This window comes from Archocentrus centrarchus, chromosome 24 (assembly GCF_007364275.1).
Source record: "Archocentrus centrarchus isolate MPI-CPG fArcCen1 chromosome 24, fArcCen1, whole genome shotgun sequence".
Lineage (NCBI taxonomy): Eukaryota > Metazoa > Chordata > Actinopteri > Cichliformes > Cichlidae > Archocentrus > Archocentrus centrarchus.
The window spans coordinates 4,309,245-4,335,434 of NC_044369.1; the positions used below are offsets into that span (position 1 = coordinate 4,309,245).

General features: G+C 40.2%; 1 protein-coding gene and 1 long non-coding RNA gene across 2 annotated transcripts; both read left to right on the forward strand.

The window, feature by feature from the left end:
* On the forward strand, positions 1-5,294 carry LOC115774791 (uncharacterized). Its single transcript, XM_030722207.1, has 9 exons — positions 1-81; positions 1,623-1,946; positions 2,089-2,367; positions 3,422-3,748; positions 3,889-4,167; positions 4,293-4,316; positions 4,578-4,673; positions 4,771-4,799; positions 4,878-5,294. Exons 1-9 carry the CDS (start codon positions 21-23, stop codon positions 4,953-4,955), a joined length of 1,497 nt encoding a protein of 498 aa, XP_030578067.1. The 5' UTR covers positions 1-20; the 3' UTR covers positions 4,956-5,294.
* A 12,824-nt stretch (positions 5,295-18,118) lies between these two features.
* On the forward strand, positions 18,119-18,525 carry LOC115774001 (uncharacterized). The gene is made up of 3 exons (XR_004019155.1): positions 18,119-18,216; positions 18,314-18,342; positions 18,421-18,525. It is a non-coding gene; the product is annotated as an uncharacterized LOC115774001 (long non-coding RNA).
* The last annotated feature ends 7,665 nt before the right edge of the window (positions 18,526-26,190 follow it).

The window sequence follows — 26,190 nt, forward strand, 5'->3', positions numbered from 1 at the left end:
AAGAGAGACAGAGAAGCACGATGGCTGAATTCAGATGGATTCAAATGCTTTCATTCCTGATCCTGATGCTTCAGTTTAACAGTAAGTGTCATGGTCCTGGGTCCTTTGGCCCTGCGTTCTTATTTCTATTTAGGTTTGAATTGTGTTTCCTTTGTAGCTTCCTTTGTTTCTGTTCTAGGTTGTGTTTTGGGTTTTCCCAGTGTTGTATGTCAAGTCCGCTTTCCTGTTTTCATCGAGTTGTTTCCTGTTTTATTGTTTCTTCTGTTCCCTGTGTGTTGTGTTCTGTTTTACTTTCTTTGTGTTATTGTGTGTGTTGTTCACCTGTGTTTCCCAGATGTGTCCACTTCCCTCATCAGCCCTCATGTATTTAAGTCCTGAGTTTCCCCTGCTTGTTGTTGCGTATTTGTGATTGTTGAGATCAGCTGTGTGCTCTGTTTCAGGCTTATAGTGATGGGAAGTTCAGTTCTTTTCAGAGAGCTGGCTCTTTCGGCTCCCAAATGGCTCCTCAGATTGTAGTTAAAACAATGTGTAAAATGAATTACTTTTCCTCACCATTCCTGCATGTAGCCTCTAGGTGAAGTGCAACTTCCTTTTTGTCTCTTTGGTCTCTGAGCAAAGAGACGCTCCCTCTGTGTTTGATCTGTGTGGACTCACTGTGTCGTGTGTCTCTGCCTCCCCCTCACCCTGTTGGTCCATGTAGACATGCAGATTCTGCCACAAATCTTAACCAATCACGTGCAGCTTCCACAAAAAAAAAAAAGAAAAGAAAAAAGAAGCAGCTCACTATCAGGAGCCGGCGCTTAGAGCCGGATCATTCACAACCGACCCATCACTACAGGCTTGTGTTTATGCCTTAGTTTGAGTCAAGTATAGCCATTTTGTAGTTTGGACCACTGGCTCCCAACCGTCCTTTGGAAACCAGAAGTGAACTAACTTCAATTCAATTTTATTTATATAGCGCCAAATCACAACAATCAGTTGATTCAAAGCGCTTTATATTGTGAGGTAAAGACGTCAGTAATTATGCAGAAAACCCAACAGTCAAAATGACCCCGTATGAGCAAGCAGTTGGCAACAGAGCGATGAAAAAACTCCCTTTTAACAGGAAGAAACCTCCAACACAACCAGGCTCAGGGAGGGGCAGTCATCTGCTGTGACTGGCTGGGGCTGAGGGGAGAGAGACAGAGATTAATAATAACTAATGATTAAATGCAGTGTGGAGTATAAATAGAGTAAAAAGAGGTGAATGAAAAGAAACACTCAGTGCATTATGTGAACCCCCCAACAGACTAGGCCTATAGCAGCTTAACTAAGGGAGGGTTCAGGGTCACCTGATCCAGCTCAAACTATAAGCTTGATCATAAAGGAAAGTTTAAAGCCTAATCTTAAAAATAGAGAGGGTGTCTGTCTCCTGAATCCAAGCTGGGAGCTGGTTCCACAGAAGAGGGGCCTGAAAGCTGAAGGCTCTGCCTCCCATTCTACTCTTAAGTATCCGAGGAACCACAAGTAAGCCAGCAGTCTGAGAGGGAAGTGCAATACCTTGTATGCGAGGAGAAGAATTTTAAATTTTAGTCATATCCATGTTACACTTTAATTTCCAAATGATTTTCTCTTTTTCACAGCAGCAGCAACTGAACAAACCTACACATTACTTGTCAGATTTGGTGATGAAGTGACTTTACCTTGTGGTCAGTCTGACTGTGGCAGGACTGAGTGGCTCTTCAAAGATTTAACGTCCACTGAAACAGTCCAGCTGATTCATCGTGGGACGATTGTCAAAAAAGACAAAAGTAAATCAGACAGACTGACAGTTACAGCAGACTGTTCTCTGCTTATAAAGACCATCACAGTTGGTGATGCTGGTAGTTACACCGGCACAAACTGCTCATCACAACACAACCAACAACAATATGCAGACTTTCATGTTCATCTGTCTGTCATCAACAGTGAGTATTTATATCATCTTTTCACATCAAAATGTCCTGTTAGAACAACAAACTATGATGTTACAATAATTATGATCAGAGTGATGAAGTTAATTGTCTTTATGTTTGTTTTTCTCTTTCAAAATGTCTCCATCTGTACAAGTGACTGAACATGAGAACAATGGTGAAGTCACCTTGTTCTGCTCTGTGTTGGATGTTGATAAATGTGCACACACAGTGCAGTGGATCTATGAGGGTGAAGACAAACCCTCAGACATGAAGATATCAGCACGATCCTGCACTGCCACTGTGACATTTACAATATCTGACCTCAATCAGAGGTCAAAGTTTTATGAGTTATTAAAGTGTAATGTGATGAATCAGATCACTAAGACAGTGCAGCTGTTTCCTTTCAGCCGTCAGTCCTCAGGTGGAACAACAGGTGAGAATATTAACCTCAGTAACACACAATAACACACCTGTCTTTGTTGTAGTTGTTGTAAAGATGTTTTTCCTAAATGGACATCTTTTAAACATTTGTGTATTTGCTGAGGTGAGCCTGCACCAACAGAGGTAATCACAGAACATGTCTGCTGTCTTATTGTTTTCCTTTTTTATTTTTATGAACATCACACCTGCCTTTGTGCAGGTAACAGGGTTTTTTCTTAATTATTATTACTGATTGGGTGGCTGTGGCTCAGGAGGTAGAGCAGGTCATCTACTAGGAAGGTTGGTGGTTTGATTCCTGCCTGCTCCACTCTGAATGCCAAAGAATCCTTGGGCAAGATACTGAACCCCAACTTGCTCTCTGATGTAACCGTCATAGTTTAGATGTGTGTGAATGTTACATAGAAAGCAGTTGGCTACAGAAAGAAATGCTTGTCTGAATGGGTAAATGTGAATGTGTTGTATAAATTGTTTTGAGTGCTCAGACTAGAAAAAAGCTATATAAGAACTAAATCATTTACCATTATTATGTATAGTGTTTAATGTCTGTGATCACATGCACAAACTCCACAGCTTGTATTTACATTGAAATACTGCAGAAACACAACTACCCAAAAACACAACATTGCATCTGTCATGTATGGCTGTGTGGCAGGAAGGGAAAGACCTCAAAGCAGGCCGCAATACAACAGAGCTAAAACTCAACGGCTTTATTGCAGGCAGCTCGAATAATACAAAGACACAAAATCCAAAATTTCAACCAAGGCTGAAACAAACAGCAAAACACCAATCACAACAGGAAGGAGGAAACAAAACATTAAACTGGGGAAACACACAGGTAAGGGAGGTAACACAGACAACACCGCAACAAAGAACAGAGAAACACTGAGGGTTTAAATATACACACTAGGTAATCAGGGCAAGTGGACACAGCAGGGAACAACAGGTGAAACCAATGAAACTAATATTACAAAGAACAGGGAACTATGAACATAACAGTCATATCCATGTTACACTTTAATTTCCAAATGATTTTCTCTTTTCCACAGCAGCAGCAACTCAACAAATCTACACATTACTTGTCAGATTCGGTGATGAAGTGACTTTACCTTGTGGTCAGTCTGACTGTGGCAGGACTGAGTGGCTCTTCAGAGGTGTAACATCCGCTGACAAAGTCCAGCTGAATAATCGTGGGACGATTGTTGAAAAAGACAAAAGTAAATCAGACAGACTGACAGTTACAGCAGACTGTTCTCTGCTTATAAAGACCATCACAGTTGGTGATGCTGGTTGTTACACCGCCACAAACTGCTCATCACAACACAACCAACAACAACAATATGCAGACTTTCATGTTCATCTGTCTGTCATCAGCAGTGAGTATTTATATCATCTTTTCACATCAAAATGTCCTGTTAGAACCACAAACTAAAACATTACAATAATTATGATCAAATGATGAAGTTAATTATCTTCATGTTGTTTTTCTCTCTCAAAATGTCTCCATCTGTACAAGTGACTGAACATGAGAACAATGGTGAAGTCACCTTGTTCTGCTCTGTGTTGGGCTTTCGTAAATGTGCATACACAGTGCAGTGGATCTATGAGGGTGAAGACAAACCCTCAGACATGAAGATATCAGCACGATACTGCACTGCCTCTGTGACATTTACAATATCTGACCTCAATCAGAAGTCAAAGTTTTATGAGTTATTAAAGTGTAATGTGATGAATAAGGACACTAAGACAGTGCAGCTGTTTCCTTTCAGCCGTCAGTGCTCAGATGGAACGACAGGTGAGAATATTAACCTCAGTAACACACAATAACACAAAATAGAAATATCTCACCTGTTTTTGTTGTAGTTGTAAAGATGTTTTTCCTAAATGGACAATTTTTCAAAAATTTGTGTATTTGCTCAGGTGAGACTGCACCAACAAATGAAGGTAATCACAAAACGTGTCTGCTGTCTTTTTGTCTTCCTTTTTTATTTTTTTATGAACTTCACACCTGCTTTTGTCATTGTTTGTGTAGGTAACGACATTTGTTCTTAAATATTATGTAGTGTTTATTTTTTGTGACAAAACCACAACATTTGATCACCATGACATAAAACACTGCCTGCTTTTGTCGGTTTTGAAGTCTTATAATTCTGGTTGTGGAACAAAAACCTGAAGCTAAAATGTTTTTATTATTATAATTTTCAGATTTTCCATATTTGTTAAGATGCATCATTGCTTCTGTGGGTTCAGCTGCGCTCTTAATATCTGCTGTTACAGTCAACATGTGGGCAAAATCTAAAGGTGAGAACATTCACAGATGAAACTTTGATACACAGGAAGTTTTGATAAACTTTCACAATAAAGTTCAATTTCCTTTGTTGTGTTTTTTTTCTTTCAGTGAACAAAACACAGATGGAAAAAAGAAGCGTGAGTTTAAACAATCCCACAAAGTGTGAGTGTCAGTTTGATGAGAGCATCTAAAGTGTGTTGTGTTGTTTTCCACAGGTGCACAAAGATGAAGATGAAGGTACAGTGACCTATGAAAACTCTGCAGACCCTTCTGCTTCTGTCAGACTTCACTGATCATCAACATCAACTCAGCACAGAAACGACGTCACTGCTGTTAAAGATCATCTCAGCACATTTCATATGAGGACAAAACAGACTCAGGATCAGATTAATACTGTCCACCTCTTGCCAACAGAATAATAATTTTCAGTATTGTAATATTCAAAAATTAAATATAGGTGATAACTTTATCTCGTATCAAAGGTTTTTGTTAGTTTTGAAGCCATTTTCTGCACTATGAAACTTTCTAACCTGCATTTAAATCAGAATGAAACAGTTTGATCTGACCTTCAGATAACAGCTGTTAATGCAGATGTATTTATGTATTTTTTTTAAATTGCTTCATAGTTGCAAAATTTAGCTCCCAGAATTAGAATCATATTTGTGACTTCATCTGTCACTCACTGTTATGTGATCTGTTTTTGTTATGCTAATGATAATATACCTTAAAGTATTTATGAAAACTTTTACTTTTGCATTTTTTTTCTGGATCCTCACAAATAACTCTGAGCCTCAGACCACAGTATGATGTTCTTTATCTCTCCACTATTATATAAACTTCTACATTAAAGTTAATTTCTATTCTGTTTGTATCGAGTACCGAAAGTGAGAAAATAAATAAATAAATCATCTATCCATCTTCTACTGCTTTTCCTTTTCAGGGTCACGGGGGGGGGGGGTTGCAGCCTATCCCAGGATGAGAGGCAGGGTACACCCTGTACATGCTGCCAGCCTTTTGCAGAGTGTGATTAATTAAATTATTTCCTAATTTAATTAATTGTTTCTGTGTTGCAATGCATCATGAATTTATTTTATCTGTCAACCTCACTCATCAAAGTCAGGGGCCGGGGCTAACATTAATGTAGTTAACACCACGGCTTTGGTCCTCAGTCCATTCTTTCAGTGGGCGTTTCTCAGGACCAAAGACACAGTTTGTCCTTCAATACCTGCGAGTTCCTACTTGGCAAGTACTCCAGCAGACTTCTGAGGACAGGAGGACAGCAGCATACTTGATGACATCAGCTCAGCTTCACTGGGTACTTCACTGCTTTTTACCCTTATGATTAACATTTAAAATGAAAATAACATGTAACAGACCTAATTACCTGTGCTTTTAAAATATATCTACATTTTTATAAACAAGGTGCTCAACTAGTGGACTGATTTGGAAGGAGGTGGTAAAGAACTACAAATTATTACTGAAATATTATTGATTAATCAGCACACTGTTCAGCAGATCTCACTGAACAGTGTGCTGGTGTTCCAGATGAACTGGTGTTGGATTGACTGGTGAGGGTGGAACAGATGTGTCCTAACAGTTGATTTTCAGGAGCTGCTGCCAACAAAGCAGGAAATAACCACTGTGAATATTTTATGTGAAAATGAAAATCTTTTAGTTTAAATGGTGAGAGTCCCGTATGACACCACTGCTACAGCCCCGAAGGACACTACAGCTGACAGTATGCTGGTGAATGTGTATGTGTGCGTGTGTGCGTGCGTGTGTGCGTGCGTGCGTGCGTGTGTGTGTGTGTGTGTAGTGAACAGTGGAAGCTGATTTACTGATGTTTATGACTCATAATTTACTGCTAATTGTGCTACAAATGTGAGCGCTATTGTTGAATTCCTCTCACGCTGTTTTTCCCTGTTTAGTAAATCTGGTCTAATATGTTTTATCTGACTGATTTCACATTAATGTACATTATCAGTACTTGTAAAGGTACTTTGGAGTTTTCTTTCTTACCATCATTTTGTTTAATTTTGTTATTGCTCTGCTGTAGGTGAAGATGGCAAAACAAAAAAAACAACAACAACATCATCAACAACAACAACAACAGGTACAACAGCAGCATCTATCACAGAATCACCAACATCAACATTTAAACCAACACCAGAGGAAGTAAAGACCTCAGAGGGTGGTGACACTTTAACTGTAAAGTCTGAATGTCAGACTGACGTCACAGGGAGGTTTTTGGTGCAGCTCTCTCTTTGTGACTGATTTCACTCAGTGACGGCACTGATCATTTCTGATCATTATTAACAATAAACTTAAGGATTCATTTTGAAAACTGTAGATAAAAAACTTCAAACTCCCATTTGAAGCTGTTCTGTTCTTTAATCTAAATACTAGATTGAAACTTCACTGTGAGACATTAATTAGCATATTTAACATGATTTTTTTTTCTGTTTTCAGGTTGTTTATGGTTAATTAGCCTTCCTGTGGCTTTAGCAGCACTCTTAATAATTGTTGAGATCATCAAGTGCAAGAAAATTAAAGGTGAGAGCATCCACAGATTAAAGCTTATTATGAATCTAACTAATGAAATGGAAGTGTGTGTGTTACAGCGGACACACTAACCCACTATCTCTCACTCATGGTAACAATGCTGTCCCCTTGTAATATAGTCCGGTCAGAGACATGAGACGATGTCACATCAGGTTAGAACTTTATTTTCCTTTGCCACACAATAAGCACACACTCGGGCTGACCAGTAGAAATGTGGTTCTGAAATAAGTTCATAATGGTAACAATAAAATATCACTTTTAACTAATCAACATCTATTCAGCACGTACCACAGTCATTACCAATAAATTATCCTATGAACAGTAAGGACAAGTAAGGCAAAATGAGCACAGAATCATCAACAGGAGAAAAATCTCTCATTTGAGGGTCAACACTGCCCTCTACTGGACAAAATAATTCACTCCAGTGACGCTCTGACATCTGGTTTAACACAGAGGTGCTGTCGGCAGCAACCGGTGTAAACATTACAAGCTAACTTTGTTTGACACATATTAGCTCAGCAAAGCTACATGATAGCGAGCTGTGATTAATTGACAGATGTATTACTATTGGTCACTCACGCTCCCTCTATGCCGCAACGCATGGTCTGCAGGATTGGCTTTTTAACAGTGTAAAAATGGTAAATTAATATGAACATGTGCATGAATGGAGCTTTTTTATTCTGTAGATGGGGATCATTAGAAAGCAGAAAACCTGGAACTGTGAGATCACACACTACTCTCAGTACAAAAGTACCTATAATTTATCTTTTATTTTAACGGAAAAGTGGGAGGAGCTATGATAATGATAATGATGAAGACGCAGATGATGATGGTGAAGTAGAATCAAATTATATTAAACAGACTCACAGTAAATCCAGGTATTACTGAGCAGTCTTATTTCTGTCTTCTGTGCAGTGTTGATCCAACACCTTCAATATTTCGAGCTCTGCTTACTTTTAACTCTATGATGCTACTTATTAGTTGTTGTTAAGATTAATGCTGTGATATGTTACATGATGCTGTAGTTATATTTAATACTATCCCTGTTGCAGTTATAATTAATGCTGCAGTCTATTGCTACTCTCTCTATGTCTGCTGTGCAGCTTATTTACACTCCTTCCTTCACATTCACACAAGATAAGCTGGTAACAAAAACACACTTGTAATCTTTCAATGAGCTTATCAGTTATAGGATGTTAAAGGCAGATAAATATCATTTATCTTGATTTGTTTAATCTTGTATACAGAAAGCAAGAAAAGAAGAAAAAAACAACTTTGAACTGAGTGCATATTTATTCAGTCTTAGCAAAAAACAGTGGTTTACTCTGTGTCATTGAACCTTATGGCCTCCTCGGTCATTTTTGTACATTTTTTTTTGGTAATCATTTTCGCTGTGTTGCAGCTAGTGGCATGATTTTTTGCAGGAAATCTTCTTTTTCATTAAATTTTTGAAATCTAATGTCTTTTACTCTTACATGTCATTCATAGTCTCGTGAAGCATTTTGCACCCTCCGGACACCTTCGTGGCAAAAATGTACACGCACTTTAAAACTGCTATAAAATCATCATACATCAAGTGGTATAGAATTGTGAAGTGGAACAAAAATTTTACATGATTCAAAACATTTTTTACAAATAAAAAACTGAAAAGTGCGGTGTGCAAAAGCATTCAGCCCCCTTTTCTCTGAGTGCAATTAATTGTATTCAGAAGTTGCCTGATGACTGCTAATGACTAAAAAGAGTCCACCTGTGCAGGGGCGGGCTGGGGCTGAAATTCAGGTTTGGAGAGGCCTTTTATCCGATCGTACAACAGACAAACCATAATTTTAAAACAAGAGAACTTTATTTGCAGTATAAAAACACGATGTATTTTCAGCAGCATTAAAACAACTGTGTGTGTGTATGTAATGGCAAAGAAAGCACGGCTCTTAATTTATTATCATCTGCAGCCTCATATATTTTAGCTTAACTTGGCAAATATGAATGTTTTGTAAGATCCCTTTGTATTCAGTGTTCCCTGTATGAGAAGCCTTATACTTGCTTGATTTTATGTATTTGTTCTATTACCAAACCTCCCTTTTGTATAATATTTTGATGAAACCTTTCATTTTTATTTAACACAAAAACAAATGAACAAAACATTGCAAACAAATCTACCAAACAGACCAATAATAATAATAATTTATTATATATTATATATTTTTAAGCGACAGCAGAATGCAGAGTGGAGCCACTGAGAATGAAAGCTGAGCAGCAAAGGGGGGTGTCGCGCCTTTCGCCTCTCATGGTGTGCTGGCTGGAATGTGTTTGTGGCCCCTCCTGATGAAAAACGGCCCTCAGTGAAGAGCCAGCTCTTTGAGCTGAAACGTTCGCGGTCGACCATCACTGTCTGCACCTGTGGCCGCGAGCGCTGCAGTGCTTAATTGGGTAAAAAAAAAAAATTTTTTTAAATCTGATCACCGGCCGGTTCGGCCTGGAAACGACCGTCCGTTCGGGAAACCTCCTGAAACTCCCGATGGCCACCACACCCCTGCACCTGTGTGTAATCTAATCTCAGTACAAATACAGCTGCTCCGTGACGGCCTCAGAGGTTGGTTAGGAGAATATTGGGGAGGAACCAGCATCATGAAGTCCAAAGAACACAGCAGACAGGTCAGGAAGAAGGTTGTGGAGAAGTTTAAAGCAGGCTTAGGCTATAAAAAGATTTCCCAAGCTTTGAACATCTCACGGAGCGCTGTTCAATCCATTATCCAGAAATGGAAAGAGTACGGCACAACTGTAAACCTACCAAGACAAGGCCGTCCACCTAAACTCACAGGCCGATCAAGGACAGCACTGATCAGAGATGCAGCCAAGAGGCCCACGGTGACTCTGGACCAAATGCAGAGATCCACAGCTCAGGTGGGGGAATCTGTCCACAGGACAACTATTAGTGGTGCACTGCACAAATGTGGTCTTTATGGAAGAGTGGCAAGAAGAAAGCCATTGTTAAAAGAAAACCATAAAAAGTCCCGTTTGCAGTTTGCCAGAAGCCATGTTGGAGACACAGCAAACATGTGGAACAAGGTGCTTTGGTTAGATGAGACCAAAATTGAACTTTTTGGCCAAAATGAAAAATGCTATGTGTGGTGGAGAATTAACACTGCACATCACTCTGAACACACCATCCCCACTGTCAAATATGGTGGTGGCAGCATCATGCTCTGGGGCTGCTTCTCTTCAGCAGGGACAGGGAAGTTGGTCAGAGTTGATGGGAAGATGGATGGAGCCAAATACAGGACAATCTTGGAGAAAAACCTGCTGGAGTCTGCAAAAGACTTGAGACTGGGGCGGAGGTTCACCTTCCAGCAGGACAACGACCCTAAACATAAAGCGAGGGCTACAATGGAATGGTTTCAAACCAAACATATTCATGTGTTAGAACGGCCCAGTCAGAGTCCAGACCTAAACCCAATCCAGAATTTGTGGCAAGATCTGAAAACTGCTGTTCACAAACGCTCTCCATCTAATCTGACTGAGCTTTGCAAAGAAGAATGGGCAAAAATTTCAGTCACTACATGTGCAAAGCTGGTGGAGACATACCCTAAAAGACTTGCAGCTGTAACTGCAGCAACAGGTGGTTCCACAAAGTATTGACTCAGGGGGGCTCAATACTTTTGCACACTGTACTTTTCAGTTTTTAATGTAAAAAAATGTTTTGGATCATGTATAATTTTTGTTCCACTTCAAAACTGTATACCACTTTGTGTTGGTCTTTCAAATTAAATTCCAGTGAAATATATTTATGTTTGTGGTTGTAATGTGACAAAATATGGAAAAGTTCAAGGGGTATGAATACTTTTGCAAGCTGCTGTATGCTTTTGTTTGGAGAATCCATTGTTGTATTTGAAATATGTGGTGGTAAGGCAGAAGTCTAACAGTGTGCAAATGTGATCTGGGGTAAAGCTGGTTCTGGTTTGTAAGAACAGGTCTCTGTAAAGTTGTTGGTAAAGTTTGTGCAGTTTTTGATGTGATGGGGAATGTTGCCCACATTGTGAAGTTCATATATACATGGTGCAGCTTCTCCAGGGTAAGGGCAATTGTAGGCAAAGTGGTCAACAGCTTGTTCTCTTTCAAATTGCAATAACAGGCCTGCTGCGTGTTCAGAATGGTGGGAAACTTAAAAACTCCTCAGTGTGGTAACCATCTGTGGTTCTGCTGTTTATCTGCTCATCATTGGAGGCTCAAACCTCCAGATCTCTGCTGCTGTTGTTCACACATTCTCACCAAACACTTCCCCTTCAGTTCTCAGAAAACAGTCAGTGCAATGAGGAGCCTCAAACACATCTTATCAGTGTTTTTATCTAGCTGCTGGAAGTGGTCACTGCTGCAGAGTTATCATGTTTCACCGTGGACATCAAGACTCGACTTTTGTGGGAAATTGATTTTCATGTGTGCTGACAGCAGACATGATCATAAACACTGTCTGTGTTCTCCTTGATGCAAACACTTCTCTAAACTAACAGTTTTCACACATTTAACGTCCTCTATTCTACTCAGCTGGAGTCCTCCCTGTAAAAGACTGAAGACAGAAAAGTTTGCAAAATGCATCAAACAAAGTTAAAATCTTCAAAAGTTTTTCACATGTTTAGAATCTAAATGAAGACAGAGGGAGGTTAGAGAGATTAAAAGCTGGGAACTAAATTCATTCAGCCAATGACAGAAGAGACAGAAGGAGTGATGTCACTATGAGGAAGAGAGCAGGACGTCAGCGCTGTCTTCATCTTTGAGACGTCTCATTTGTGAATGTGAGAGCAGGAAGAGAGACAGAGAAGCACGATGGCTGAATTCAGATGGATTCAAATGCTTTCATTCCTGATCCTGATGCTTCAGTTTAACAGTAAGTGTCATGGTCCTGGGTCCTTTGGCCCTGCGTTCTTATTTCTATTTAGGTTTGAATTGTGTTTCCTTTGTAGCTTCCTTTGTTTCTGTTCTAGGTTGTGTTTTGGGTTTTCCCAGTGTTGTATGTCAAGTCCGCTTTCCTGTTTTCATCTAGTTGTTTCCTGTTTTATTGTGTCTTCTGTTCCCTGTGTCTTGTGTTCTGTTTTACTTTCTTTGTGTTATTGTGTGTGTTGTTCACCTGTGTTTCCCAGATGTGTCCACTTCCCTCATCAGCCCTCATGTATTTAAGTCCTGAGTTTCCCCTGCTTGTTGTTGCGTATTTGTGATTGTTGAGATCAGCTGTGTGCTCTGTTTCAGGCTTATAGTGATGGAAGTTCAGTTCTTTTCAGAGAGCTGGCTCTTTCGGCTCCCAAATGGCTCCTCAGATTGTAGTTAAAACAATGTGTAAAATGAATTACTTTTCCTCACCATTCCTGCATGTAGCCTCTAGGTGAAGTGCAACTTCCTTTTTGTCTCTTTGGTCTCTGAGCAAACTTTGCAGGAGACGCTCCCTCTGTGTTTGATCTGTGTGGACTCACTGTGTCGTGTGTCTCTGCCTCCCCCTCACCCTGTTGGTCCATGTAGACATGCAGATTCTGCCACAAATCTTAACCAATCACGTGCAGCTTCCACAAAAAAAAAAAAAGAAAAGAAAAAAGAAGCAGCTCACTATCAGGAGCCGGCGCTTAGAGCCGGATCATTCACAACCGACCCATCACTACAGGCTTGTGTTTATGCCTTAGTTTGAGTCAAGTATAGCCATTTTGTAGTTTGGACCACTGGCTCCCAACCGTCCTTTGGAAACCAGAAGTGAACTAACTTCAATTCAATTTTATTTATATAGCGCCAAATCACAACAATCAGTTGATTCAAAGCGCTTTATATTGTGAGGTAAAGACGTCAGTAATTATGCAGAAAACCCAACAGTCAAAATGACCCCGTATGAGCAAGCAGTTGGCAACAGAGCGATGAAAAAACTCCCTTTTAACAGGAAGAAACCTCCAACACAACCAGGCTCAGGGAGGGGCAGTCATCTGCTGTGACTGGCTGGGGCTGAGGGGAGAGAGACAGAGATTAATAATAACTAATGATTAAATGCAGTGTGGAGTATAAATAGAGTAAAAAGAGGTGAATGAAAAGAAACACTCAGTGCATTATGTGAACCCCCCAACAGACTAGGCCTATTGCAGCTTAACTAAGGGAGGGTTCAGGGTCACCTGATCCAGCTCAAACTATAAGCTTGATCATAAAGGAAAGTTTAAAGCCTAATCTTAAAAATAGAGAGGGTGTCTGTCTCCTGAATCCAAGCAGGGAGCTGGTTCCACAGAAGAGGGGCCTGAAAGCTGAAGGCTCTGCCTCCCATTCTACTCTTAAGTATCCTAGGAACCACAAGTAAGCCAGCAGTCTGAGAGGGAAGTGCAATACCTTGTATGCGAGGAGAAGAATTTTAAATTTTAGTCATATCCATGTTACACTTTAATTTCCAAATGATTTTCTCTTTTTCACAGCAGCAGCAACTGAACAAACCTACACATTACTTGTCAGATTTGGTGATGAAGTGACTTTACCTTGTGGTCAGTCTGACTGTGGCAGGACTGAGTGGCTCTTCAAAGATTTAACGTCCACTGAAACAGTCCAGCTGATTCATCGTGGGATGATTGTCGAAAAAGACAAAAGTAAATCAGACAGACTGACAGTTACAGCAGACTGTTCTCTGCTTATAAAGACCATCACAGTTGGTGATGCTGGTAGTTACACCGGCACAAACTGCTCATCACAACACAACCAACAACAATATGCAGACTTTCATGTTCATCTGTCTGTCATCAGCAGTGAGTATTTATATCATCTTTACATCAAAATGTCCTGTTAGAACAACAAACTAAAACATTACAATAATTATGATCAGAGTGATGAAGTTAATTATCTTCATGTTTGTTTTTCTCTCTCAAAATGTCTCCATCTGTACAAGTGACTGAACATGAGAACAATGGTGAAGTCACCTTGTTCTGCTCTGTGTCCGAACATGATAAATGTGCACACACAGTGCAGTGGATCTATGAGGGTGAAGACAAACCCTCAGACATGAAGATATTAGCACAACCCTGCACTGCCACTGTGACATTTACAGTATCTGACTTCGATCAGAAGTCAAAGTTTCATCAGTTATTAAAGTGTAATGTGATGAATCAGATCACTAAGACAGTGCAGCTGTTTCCTTTCAGCCGTCAGTCCTCAGGTGGAACAACAGGTGAGAATATTAACCTCAGTAACACACAATAACACACCTCTCTTTTTGTAGTAGCTGTAAAGATGTTTTTCCTAAATGGACATTTTTTTAAAAATTTGTGTATTTGTGAGGTGAGCCTGCACCAACAGATGAAGGTAATCACAGAACATGTCTGCTGTCTTATTGTTTTCCCTTTTCATTTTTATGAACATCACACCTGCCTTTGTCATCCTTTGTGCGGGTACCAGGGTTTGTTCCTAATTATTATAATTGATTGGGTGGCCGTGGCTCAGGAGGTAGAGCAGGTCATCTACTAATCGGAAGGTTGATGGTTTGATTCCTGGCTCTGAATGCCAAAGAATCCTTGGGCAAGATACTGAACCCCAACTTGCTCTCTGATGTAACCATCATAGTTTAGATGTGTGTGAATGTGTAAAGGTAAACGTGTTGTATAAAGTGTTTTGAGTGCTCAGAGTAGAAAAAAGCCATAACGCCGTAATTATTTTTAATAAGGCTGAATTATTTTTAATTATGCTGTAATTATTTTTAATTGGGCCGTAATTATTTTTAATAAGGCTGAATTATTTTTAATTAAGCTGTAATTATTTTTAATTATGCCATAATTATTTTTAATTATGCCGTAATTATTTTTAATAAGGCTAAATAGATTTCACTTGTAAATAAACTGCATATGCATGTGCTGATATTGGAATGTTGTATTTATTTTGACTATTTGAACTTAATGTAAATAAAAAAAGATTAGACTTAGCTCCAAATTATGATGGTATTGCAAGTACACTGGAAAGGCAAAATGTTTCATATAAAATTGTGAAAACACATTGAATAGTAAAACATCTGCCATGAACCATGACATGATAAATACATGCTTACAATATAACATGGTAAGACGTTTTTCGACTATATTAAAATTAGAGGCTTTTCAGGTTAATCACTGTTAAATTATGTATAACTTAAATGTACTACAGGGTATATCCCTGTAAAATACTGACTGCCTTAGTCACATAATTAGGGCCCTATTCAAAATAGGACAGCCTTAGTCAAAATAATTACCGCTTAATTAAAAATAATTACAGCTAATTCCACATAACTTAAATTTACTTACAGGATAGTTATGGCCTAAGGGCGGGCCTTAAAAGAAAGCGTTACCCTCAGACCATTCTCGTTAACTTGGTGCAATAATGACAGCATGGACTCTACTCAGGAGAAACTCATGGTTTCAACACCAAAAAATAAACCACCAAAAACTGAATGTCAACTTGGAAAATCTTAAATTTACGGAATTCATAAAGTGTTCTAAGCTGGCTTTTATCGGTAGTCTTTGAACGTCCCGTTTTCCGGAAAGCACCATGAGCTTTGCTCTCAGTCACATCACCCAAACCATTTCTTTTTTTTTTTCTTACTTTTTTTTTTTAAAGCCTTTATTCAAATTATTTGGCAAACAAACAGCCACATCACAACAAAACACAACAACATGAATTCACATTACATATTCATCATTACATTTTTTATTTCTTTTTTTTTATCTTTAAAATATTCCAAGGAAGGGGGGGGGCTGTTATTCGTCTGTCCAATAGCTTTTCTCCTCCTCGGATCCACAATAACATTTCTAAAAACAACATCACTGTTAATCATTTTTTCTTCAATGACTGACTTGGCCCTTGTTTTCCAAATGTGGGTATTGATAATGCACATAATTAACCAAAACAACTTTCTTTTGCTGTCGACCATTTTTTCTTTAAATAGACCATACATTACAGATCTCTCATTAATATCTCCATCAAAATCGACATCAGCCATTTTGCTTCTTATTTCTTTTGTTCGGTAACACTCCAGGAGTAAATGCTTCATCTTCATCACAGTTATCCATAGGACATTTCTTTGTGGCAACATAACTGTACAATTGCTCTAACAGGATGTGTACCTACTGAAATGAGCCATACAGTACCTCTTAAGTTTTCTGAAATAATTTTTTCATTTACATTTCTAATAGTTTGAGAGATTTCATCATTATTCACATATTTATGTTTTATCTGCCCCCCATTTTTCTTTCCATTAATTATGTTGTAGATTTGCTTTGTACTTAAAGTATTCCAATTTATATTTAAACAATCCTAATTTGTCATCCAATCTCCAAACATAAGTTTGTAAAAGGGAACATCAGATCTTGCTCTTCCTCTCAATTTAATCCACTGATTTTCAGTTCCTTTAATCCAAAATGCTCTTCTATTCATTGCATTACAGATGTTTTTAATAAATGGGATTTTAAGTGCAATGCTCGGGTCTGTTGCTCCCAAACCACCATTTCTTTTATTTTTATACATCAATATTCTTTGTGTTACCTCACGGTTTGTTCCCCATATCACTTTTAAACACAATTTATTGAGTGTAATGACTTTCTGTGGGGGAGGAAACACAGTGGCAAGAAAAAGAAGTTTAGAAATTATGTGAGTTTTAACAATTTTAATGCGTGCTTTATAACTAGTGTTTTTATCTTCCCATTTTAAGACTTCTTCTTTAACCCTGCACTCCTTTAACCAATTTGTATGGCAACTATCAACATATCCATGTTACATTTTATTTTCTAAAGGATTTTCTCTTTTTCACAGCAGCAGCAACTGAACAAATCTACACATTACTTGTCAGATTTGGTGATGAAGTGACTTTGCCTTGTGGTCAGCCTGACTGTGGCAGGACTGAGTGGAACTTCAAAGGTTTAACATCCACTGACAGAGTCCAGCTGATTCATCGTGGTTCAATTGTAAAAAAAGACAAAAGTAAATCAGACAGACTGACAGTTACAGCAGACTGTTCTCTGCTTATAAAGACCATCACAGGTGATGATGCTGGTTGTTACATCAGCAAACACTGCTCATCACAACACAACCAACAACAATATCCAGACTTTCATGTTCATCTGTCTGTCATCAGCAGTGAGTATTTACATCATCTTTTCACATCAAAATGTCCTGTTAGAACAACAAACTACAATGTTACAATAGTTATGATCAGAGTGATGAAGTTAATTATCTTCATGTTGTTTTTCTCTCTCAAAATGTCTCCATCTGTACAAGTGACTGAGTATGAGAACAATGGTGAAGTCACCTTGTTCTGCTCTTTGTTGGGCTTTGATACGTGTGCACACACAGTGCAGTGGATCTATGAGGGTGAAGAGAAACCCTCAGACATGGAGATATCAGCACGATCCTGCACTGCCACTGTGACATTTACAATATCTGACCTCGATCAGAAGTCAAAGTTTTCTGAGTTATTAAAGTGTAATGTGATGAATCATTACACTAAGACAGTGCAACTGTTTCCTTACAGCCATCAGTCCTCAGGTGGAACAACAGGTGAGAATATTAACCTCAGTAACACACAATAACACACCTGTCTTTGTTGTTGTTGTTGTTGTAAAGATGTTTTTCCTAAAGGGACACTTTTAAAAATTTGTGTATTTGCTCAGGTGAGACTGCACCAACAAATGAAGGTAATCACAAAACATGTCTGCTGTCTTTTTGTCTTGCTTTTTTTTATTTTTTATGAACTTCACACCTGCTTTTGTCATCCTTTGTGCAGGTATGTATAGTGTTTATTTTCAGTGACAAAACTATAATGCTTCATCACCACAACATAAAACACTGACAGTATTTGTCAGTTTTGAAATCTTATCATTTTGTTTGTGGAACAAAAACCTGAAGCTAAAATGTTTTTATTATTATTTTCAGATTTTCCATATTTGTTAAGATGCATCATTGCTTCTGTGGGTTTAGCTGCGCTCTTAATATCTGCTGTTACAGTCAACATGTGGGCAAAATCTAAAGGTGAGAACATTCACAGATGAAACTTTGATACACAGGAAGCTTTGATAAACTTTCACAATAAAGTTCAATTTCCTTTGTTGTGTTTTTTTTCTTTCAGTGAACAAAACACAGATGGAAAAAAGAAGCGTGAGTTTAAACAATCCCACAAAGTGTGAGTGTCAGTTTGATGAGAGCATCTAAAGTGTGTTGTGTTGTTTTCCACAGGTGCACAGTGATGAAGATGAAGGTACAGTGACCTATGAAAACTCTGCAGACCCTTCTGCTTCTGTCAGACTCCACTGATCATCAACATCAACTCAGCACAGAAACAACGTCACTGCTGTTAAAGATCATCTCAGCACATTTCATATGAGCAGAAAACAGACTCAGGATCAGATTAATACTTTGGATGTCCTTGTAGGTCACTGTTCAATCTCTCCCTCTGCTTTTGATCTCTGTGTGTGTGTGTGTGTGTGTGTGTGTGTGTGTGTGTGTGTGTGTGTGTGTGTGTGTGTGTGTGTGTGTGTGTGTGTGTGTGTGCGTGCGTGTGAGACCACCTCTCGCCAACAGAATAATAATTTTCAGTATTGTAATATTCAAAAATTAAATATAGGTGATAACTTTATCTCGTATCAAAGGTTTTTGTTAGTTTTGAAGCCATTTTCTGCACTATGAAACTTTCTAACCTGCATTTAAATCAGAATGAAACAGTTTGATCTGACCTTCAGATAACAGCTGTTAATGCAGATGTATTTATGTATTTTTTTAATTGCTTCATAGTTGCAAAATTTAGCTCCCAGAATTAGAATCATATTTGTGACTTCATCTGTCACTCACTGTTATGTGATCTGTTTATGTCATGCTAATGATAATATACCTTAAAGTATTTATGAAAACTTTTACTTGTGCATTTTTTATGGATCTTCACAAATAACTCTGAGCCTCAGACCACAGTATGATGTTCTTTATCTCTCCACTATTATATAAACTTCTACAATAAAGTTTATTTCTATTCTGTTTGTATCGAGCACCAAAAATGAGGAAAAATAAATAAATAAATCATCTATACATCTTCTACCACTTTTCCTTTTCTGGATCAGGGGGTGGGGGGGGGTGCAGCCTTTCATAGGGTCTGAGGCAGGGTATACCTTGTACAGGTTGCTAGCCTTTTGCAGAGTGTGATTAATTAAATTATTTCCTTATTTAATAATTTCATGGTTTCTTTTTTTGTTTGTTTGTTTGTTTTTTAAGCCTGTCATGTCTGGCAGATCTTGCAAACAGAACTGTGACCTGAGCGTGTTGTTGTGCCAAACATATTTGCTATTTCAAGGTGAGCTCTATAGGTTCTCTATAGGCTTCTCTTGTTAGTGTGTGACCCTTTATTTTATTTGAATTATTTTTAGCATACTGTGTGATGCATTTTGCCAGAGCTGACAGGCTTAGGAAAAAGAAAAGAAGAAAAGAAAAAGGGAGAGAGAAAGAGAGAGAGTAAGAGAGAAGGGAAAGAAGAGAATAGAGAGAAAAAAAATAGGATGAATAAACCAAATAATTAGTCACTTGTTAAACATAAAAGATACTGACAATACTTGCAAAATTAAAAATTGTGTGGGGAAAACAAAAATTGCTTGATTACACAGACCAACCCTTTTGTATTATGATTACGTGAGTATTTGTGTTTGTGTCATGAAATGTACTTACCAATGAGGGCAGAACGCTGCAGCCCTGCCCATCAGAAGCTAGAGGCAGACAAAGAGAGCCCCAGGAAGCCCAGGCCGCCAGCAGCCCACCAAGACCTACGAAGACCCGCGGCCACTCATTCCAAAGACAACCGCACACCCACCCCAGCAGCCAGGGGAGGGAGGTTTCGGACGGAGCCCCCCCAGTCAAGGAGCAAGGGCACCAGAGAATCCGAGGCAACGAGAACCCAGCCCCCCCCCCCAGCGGCCAGCCCCCCGCACAGGCCGGCACCAGGGCCCCGGCACCCGAGGACCGCCCGAGCCCCCACAGAGCCCCCCCCTCGCGCCGAAGAGGCCAATGCAGCCCCGCGCCGCAGCCCCCAGGGGAGCAGGTCACCACCCACGCCAGAACATCCCAGGAACCCGGAGGTACCCACACCCCAGGGGGGCAGGGGGGGAGAGGCAACCAGCATGGAGCGGCCAGGAGGCAAGGCACAGGCCCAGACCCAGGTCCAGCCAAACATACAACCCCACGCACACCCACAAGCACACCCATGTACACGTTTATGCACAAATATATATACATGCACATACACACTCACTCATGTGAATGAATGAGGTGTATAGGGTGCAGTTAAAATTGAGGGGGCAGTTGTGCCACAAGCACCAACTGCTGATCGTCAGTGCTCGTCCACACTGCCCCCCCAAAACCCTCCATGTCTAAAGTGCAAATAAAATTTGGGGACAGACAGTAATGAGGATCAACCCCTGGGTAACATGCCTGCCCCAAAGGTCCTATGTGTATCGAGTAGTATGTGTGTATGTGTTATAATGACTATAGTGCAATTAAAAAGGAGAGGCAAGTGGCCGCAGCTCTGCGCGTGGCGCTTCCACCCTACGTGTGTGTGTGTGTGTGTGTGTGTGTCTGTGTGTGTGTCTGTGTGTGTGTGTGTCTGTCTATGTGTGTATGTGTGTGTGGGGGGGGAGGGGGAGGGGGCGGATATGACCAGGAAGGAAAAAAAAAAAAAAAAAACCCTGGAAGAAGCGAGCCAGCTGTCCACTGGCTCAATAGGCACCTTGATCTCCCACACCCCAGCCCAGAGCAGGGGGGGATGAACCCAGGGCCGTGGTGACAGCATCCCAGAGCACTGCAGCACCTGAGACTGGTGCTACTGCCCCCATCACAGAGGGTAGCCCACTCACACCAGACGCCCATTCACTTAACAATAGACACAAACAAGCGACAGGACATTTCATGGTTTCTGTGTTGCAGTGCATCATGAATTTATTTTATCTGTCAACCTCACTCATCAAAGTCAGGGGCCGGGGCTAACACTGATGTAGTTAACACCACAACTTTGGTCCTCAGTCCATTCTTTCAGTGGGCGTTTCTCAGGACCAAATACACAGTTTGTCCTTCAATACCTGCGAGTTCCTACTTGGCAAGTACTCCAGCAGACTTCTGAGGACAGGAGGACAGCAGCATACCTGATGACATCAGCTCAGCTTCACTGGGTACTTCACTGCTTTTTACCCTTATGATTAACATTTAAAATGAAAATAACATGTAACAGACCTAATTACCTGTGCTTTTAAAATATATCTACATTTTTTATAAACACTCTGGAAGATGCTCAACTATAAAAGGACCATCGCTGGTAAATTATTTTGAAAGGTCAAACACTGGACTGATTTGGAAGAAGGAGGTAAAGAAATGTAAATTATTACTGAAATATTACTGATTAATCAGCACAGGAGATCTCTCTTGAAATTACTATACATGTATACATAATCCTCACTGCTCATCCTAGAAAAATCACACAGATCAAATATTATTTATTTATTCTAGTCGACTTCTGAAACTAATAACAGACAGCTGGTATTTAGAATACAGCTGAATAAAAAAAAAAAAAAAAAAACAGATAATTTGATCATTTCTGGAGCAGGCCTGACATCAGTCATCAGGATATCCACAAACAGCATCAACATGCTGGTCCAGATGTTTCTGCTCCAGATGAAAATGCTCCAACTTTCCTTCCTGTATTAAAATATTTTAATGTTAGTCTGAATTGAAAATAAATAGTTAGAGACAAGTATGACACGTGAACAGCAGGAAATAAACACGACCCAGTGATTCAGTTCAAAATATCCTGACAGCGCTCCAATGAGACATGAAGGTTCATTAAAACTCCAGTTATGAAGTTGAACTTTAATCTGAGTCAAACTGATTTGATGGGGAACACTGAAACAAATCAAACATCACCTGTTATTCATCACCTCAGTCACTCATATCCCATGTTTCACTCTCCAATGAGAGGTGAGGGTCAGCGGGGGGGTTGAACAGTGTGCTGGTGTTCCAGATGAACTGGTGTTGGATTGACTGGTGAGGGTGGAACAGATGTGTCCTAACAGTTGATTTTCAGGAGCTGCTGCCAACAAAGCAGGAAATAACCACTGTGAATATTTTATGTGAAAATGAAACATCTTTGAGTGTAAATGTGAGATTCCCACGTGGCACTACTGCTACAGTCCTGAAGGACATTATAGATTCATAAACTCAGCAAAGTCACCAAACTGCTCAGCAAACCTTCTTTTTCCCACATCCTGATGCGTGATTTGAGTCCTACAACCAAAGCTGACACTTTATTTTAGGTGACCTCCGATGGACTGAAAGCTCGTGCTACGCTGTGGCAGAGTCCAAGCAGAGGCGCTCAGATGGAGTGGAGTCCAATAGCGCCACCTGTGGCAAAGTGCCATCACCTACAACCAGATGAAGCTGTGACACATCTGCACCTGGATTCATTCCGAGCAGATTTTAGCTGACACATTCCTGTTTCAGGGTCAACACATCAGACACCTCTGCAGCTGCTTTATTTACAACTAACAAATAAACTATGAAATAAATCAAATGTCATCATCTGTTTAATTTCACTTTAAGGTACTATTATTACTATAGTGCACGCTCAGGGTATACTTTAAATAGTCAAAGATTAACATACGAGTTTGTGTGGAAATTATATTAATATGCTCAAATACAAATACACTTAGTCATATAAAAAGACTTGTAGATGCTGAAGCACTAATTCAACGTTAGTCAAAGAAAAGTGAAAAAGTCAAAGTTAAAAACAATATAAAAGTAAAAAGGAGATCTTTGAAAGACATTTCTCTCAGCTATTTTCTGCAAAGGTAACTGAACCTTGTCATATTCATATAATAGTATTGATTTATTTCATAGTTTGTAAAGGAGCAGTACATAAAAACAGCTGCAGAGGTCGTGTCTGATGTGTTTGAGCTAAAATCTGCTCAGAATAACCCTTATACTTGTGCACTTTTTTGTTTACGTTGTTAGTGACTTGGGGTAATTCTGTACCCCATTGATTTAATCAAAGAAAGCATTGATATAACCATAAAAAGAATTTTATTTCAACCAGTAAACGAACCCTGCATGCATTTAACCACCAAACAAACACTGCATGCATTTAAACAACTGAATATGAATATTATGCAAAACATTTATCATTAGCAACCTCATTCTGGATGAACATACCTAAAATGAAGTTACACAGTACCAGGTAGCTGATAAGACTTGGGAACAAAAATATCTATATACATGTATAGAAAGACTAGGTAATTCCATCTAAATTTGTCTGATATGAAACAAATCACTTTTTTCTGTGTTCACTGTACAATAACATCCCCAAGTCCAAGGTCAATGTCCTGTATTTCTAGCCATGCCAGATATGCTTGTAGCCCGTCTACCATATATATAAATAACGACGTAGATGGGGCCCTAGCCGGGCTTCCCTGCCAAACATCAGATAATACGGGGAATACCACGTTGCATCGCATTTAGTACTGTTGTAGGCGTGCACCAGAAATCCAACATGTTGACTCCACTGTTGTTTTTTCTCATCACTCAGAGTAGCAAGCATGGAAAGCAGGGTCCGGTTGAACCTTTCCGGTTGAGGGTCTCCTTGTGGGTGATACGGAGTAGTTCGGGACTTCCGCACTCCCATCATCTTCAGCATGTCTCGAATCAGGTGACTCTCGAAATCTCTGCCCTGATCTGAATGGATTCTAGAAGGCAGACCATAATGTACAAAATACTTGTCAACCAGTATCTTTGCCACAGTCTGAGCCTTCTGGTTCTTGGTAGGGAAAGCTTGTGCATAGCGAGTGAAATGATCAGTGATCACTAATACACTGCTCATGCCTTTCCTATCAGGTTCCAATGAAAGGAAATCAATACATACTAGATCCATAGGGCCGCTGCTCAGGATCTGATGGAGCTGCTCTCTGTGGAGGTGACTTACGGGTAATGCACTCTCCACAAGTCTTTACATGCTGCTCCACATCTCTTGGGCCAAAAGAACCTTCTCCGCAGAAGATCAGTGGTCCTTTCAATGCCAAGGTGTCCCAAATCATCGAGCAATGATGTTAACACACTCTTACGGAACTCCATAGGTAGAACAAGCTGAGTGAGTTCTTCACCTGAAGGGTGCCTGCTTACTCGATAAAGCAGCCCATCCTTTATTACCAGCTTATCCTTGTCTTGTTTCAGCTGGGAGACCTCTGGATTATTCTCTGTATCCTCAGGCCATTGTTTATTCTGAACCGCTTGCAAAGCTGCTCTAATTACCGCATCCTCTTTTTTGGCACTGACCAGCTGTGTTTGTCTCAGACTCTCTAAAGACTTCAATCCCATGTATGTCGGGAAAGAGTAGATGTGTGGCACACAAGCAGGAGGAGCTCCTAACTGATCAATGTACCTTGGGGGGCCATCTGAGGACTCAGAGACACAAACCTTTTGACAGACTGACTTTACATCTGCCTGCGGAATGATCTCCCATTCTGTGTTATCACTGTTTGGAAAGTTTCTGGAAAGGAGGTCAGCATCTATATTATGCCTTCCAGGTCGGTAATAGATGTCAAAGTCGTATGTGGAAAGGGCAGCAAGCCATCGATGCCCCACTGCATTAAGCTTGGCTGTGGTGAGTACATACGTCAAGGGATTGTTATCGGTGCGCACCGTGAATCGAACCCCATAAAGATAATCGTGGAACTTGTCGACCACAGCCCACTTAAGTGACAGGAACTCCAGCTGATGTACTGGGTATCGTTTCTCAGATTGGCTAAGCTTTCTGCTGGCAAATGCAACTGGTCTCAATCCTTCTGGGTATTCCTGATAAAGGACAGCCCCAATCCCCTTCAAGCTTGCATCCACATGCAGGATGTACGGCTTTTCAGGGTTAGCAAAAGCTAACACAGGGGCATGAGTCAAGCAGTAGATGATCTGATGGAATGCATCTATGCAGGACTGATCCCATCTTTCACCAAAAGGTTCGGACTCACTCAGGTAAGTCTTAGTAGGGTCTCTGTTTTGCCTCTTACTTTTCTGGGTGGGAGCATAGCCTTTTGTCAGCTCAGTCAACGGTCTGACAATGGCAGCATAGTTGGCTATGAACCTGCGATAGTATCCACAGAAACCCAAAAAGGATTTCAATGTTTTCAGGTTTGTTGGCTGAGGCCAGCCAATGACTGCCTCGATTTTCTGTGGGTCTGGTGAAACACCATCTGCGGATACAATGTGGCCAAGAAACTTTACTTTTGGCTGGCAGAACTGACACTTCTCAAGAGAGAGTTTCAGTCCAGCCTCTGCAAGTCGGTCTAGAACTTTGAGGAGCCTTTCCTCGTGCTCTTCCAAGGACCTTCCAAAGACAATTAGGTCATCGAGGTAGACCAGTACTTGCAGCAAGTTCATGTCACCAACAGTCTTTTCCATTAACCTTTGGAAAGTTGCTGGGGCTCCAGTTATTCCCTGAGGCATTCTTTCGAACTGGAAAAAGCCCAGAGGACAAATGAATGCAGTTTTTTTCTTTGTCCTCCTCAGCCATGGCTATTTGGTAATAGCCGCTCCGCAAGTCGAGAACAGAGAACCACTGGCTTCCAGACAGGGAGTCCAGTACTTCATCAATACAAGGTGTAGTGTATTGATCGGGAACTGTCCGGCTATTCAGTAGCCTGTAGTCAATGCACATCCTTATAGTCCCATTTTTCTTCCTAACGATCACAATTGGTGACGCATATGGACTACGAGACTCTTTAATGATGCCTGCACACAGGAGCTGTTGGAGGTGCTTTCTGACATCCTCAATGTCTGCAGGAGCCAGGCGGCGGGAACGCTGCCGAAAGGGTCTATCATCAGAGAGGCGAATTGTGTGCTCCACATCTCTGGCTAGCCCAACATCCCATTCCTCCTTGGAGAAGACATTTGATCGTTGAGACAGTTTTTCTCCTAATCGTCTCTTCCATTCTTCTG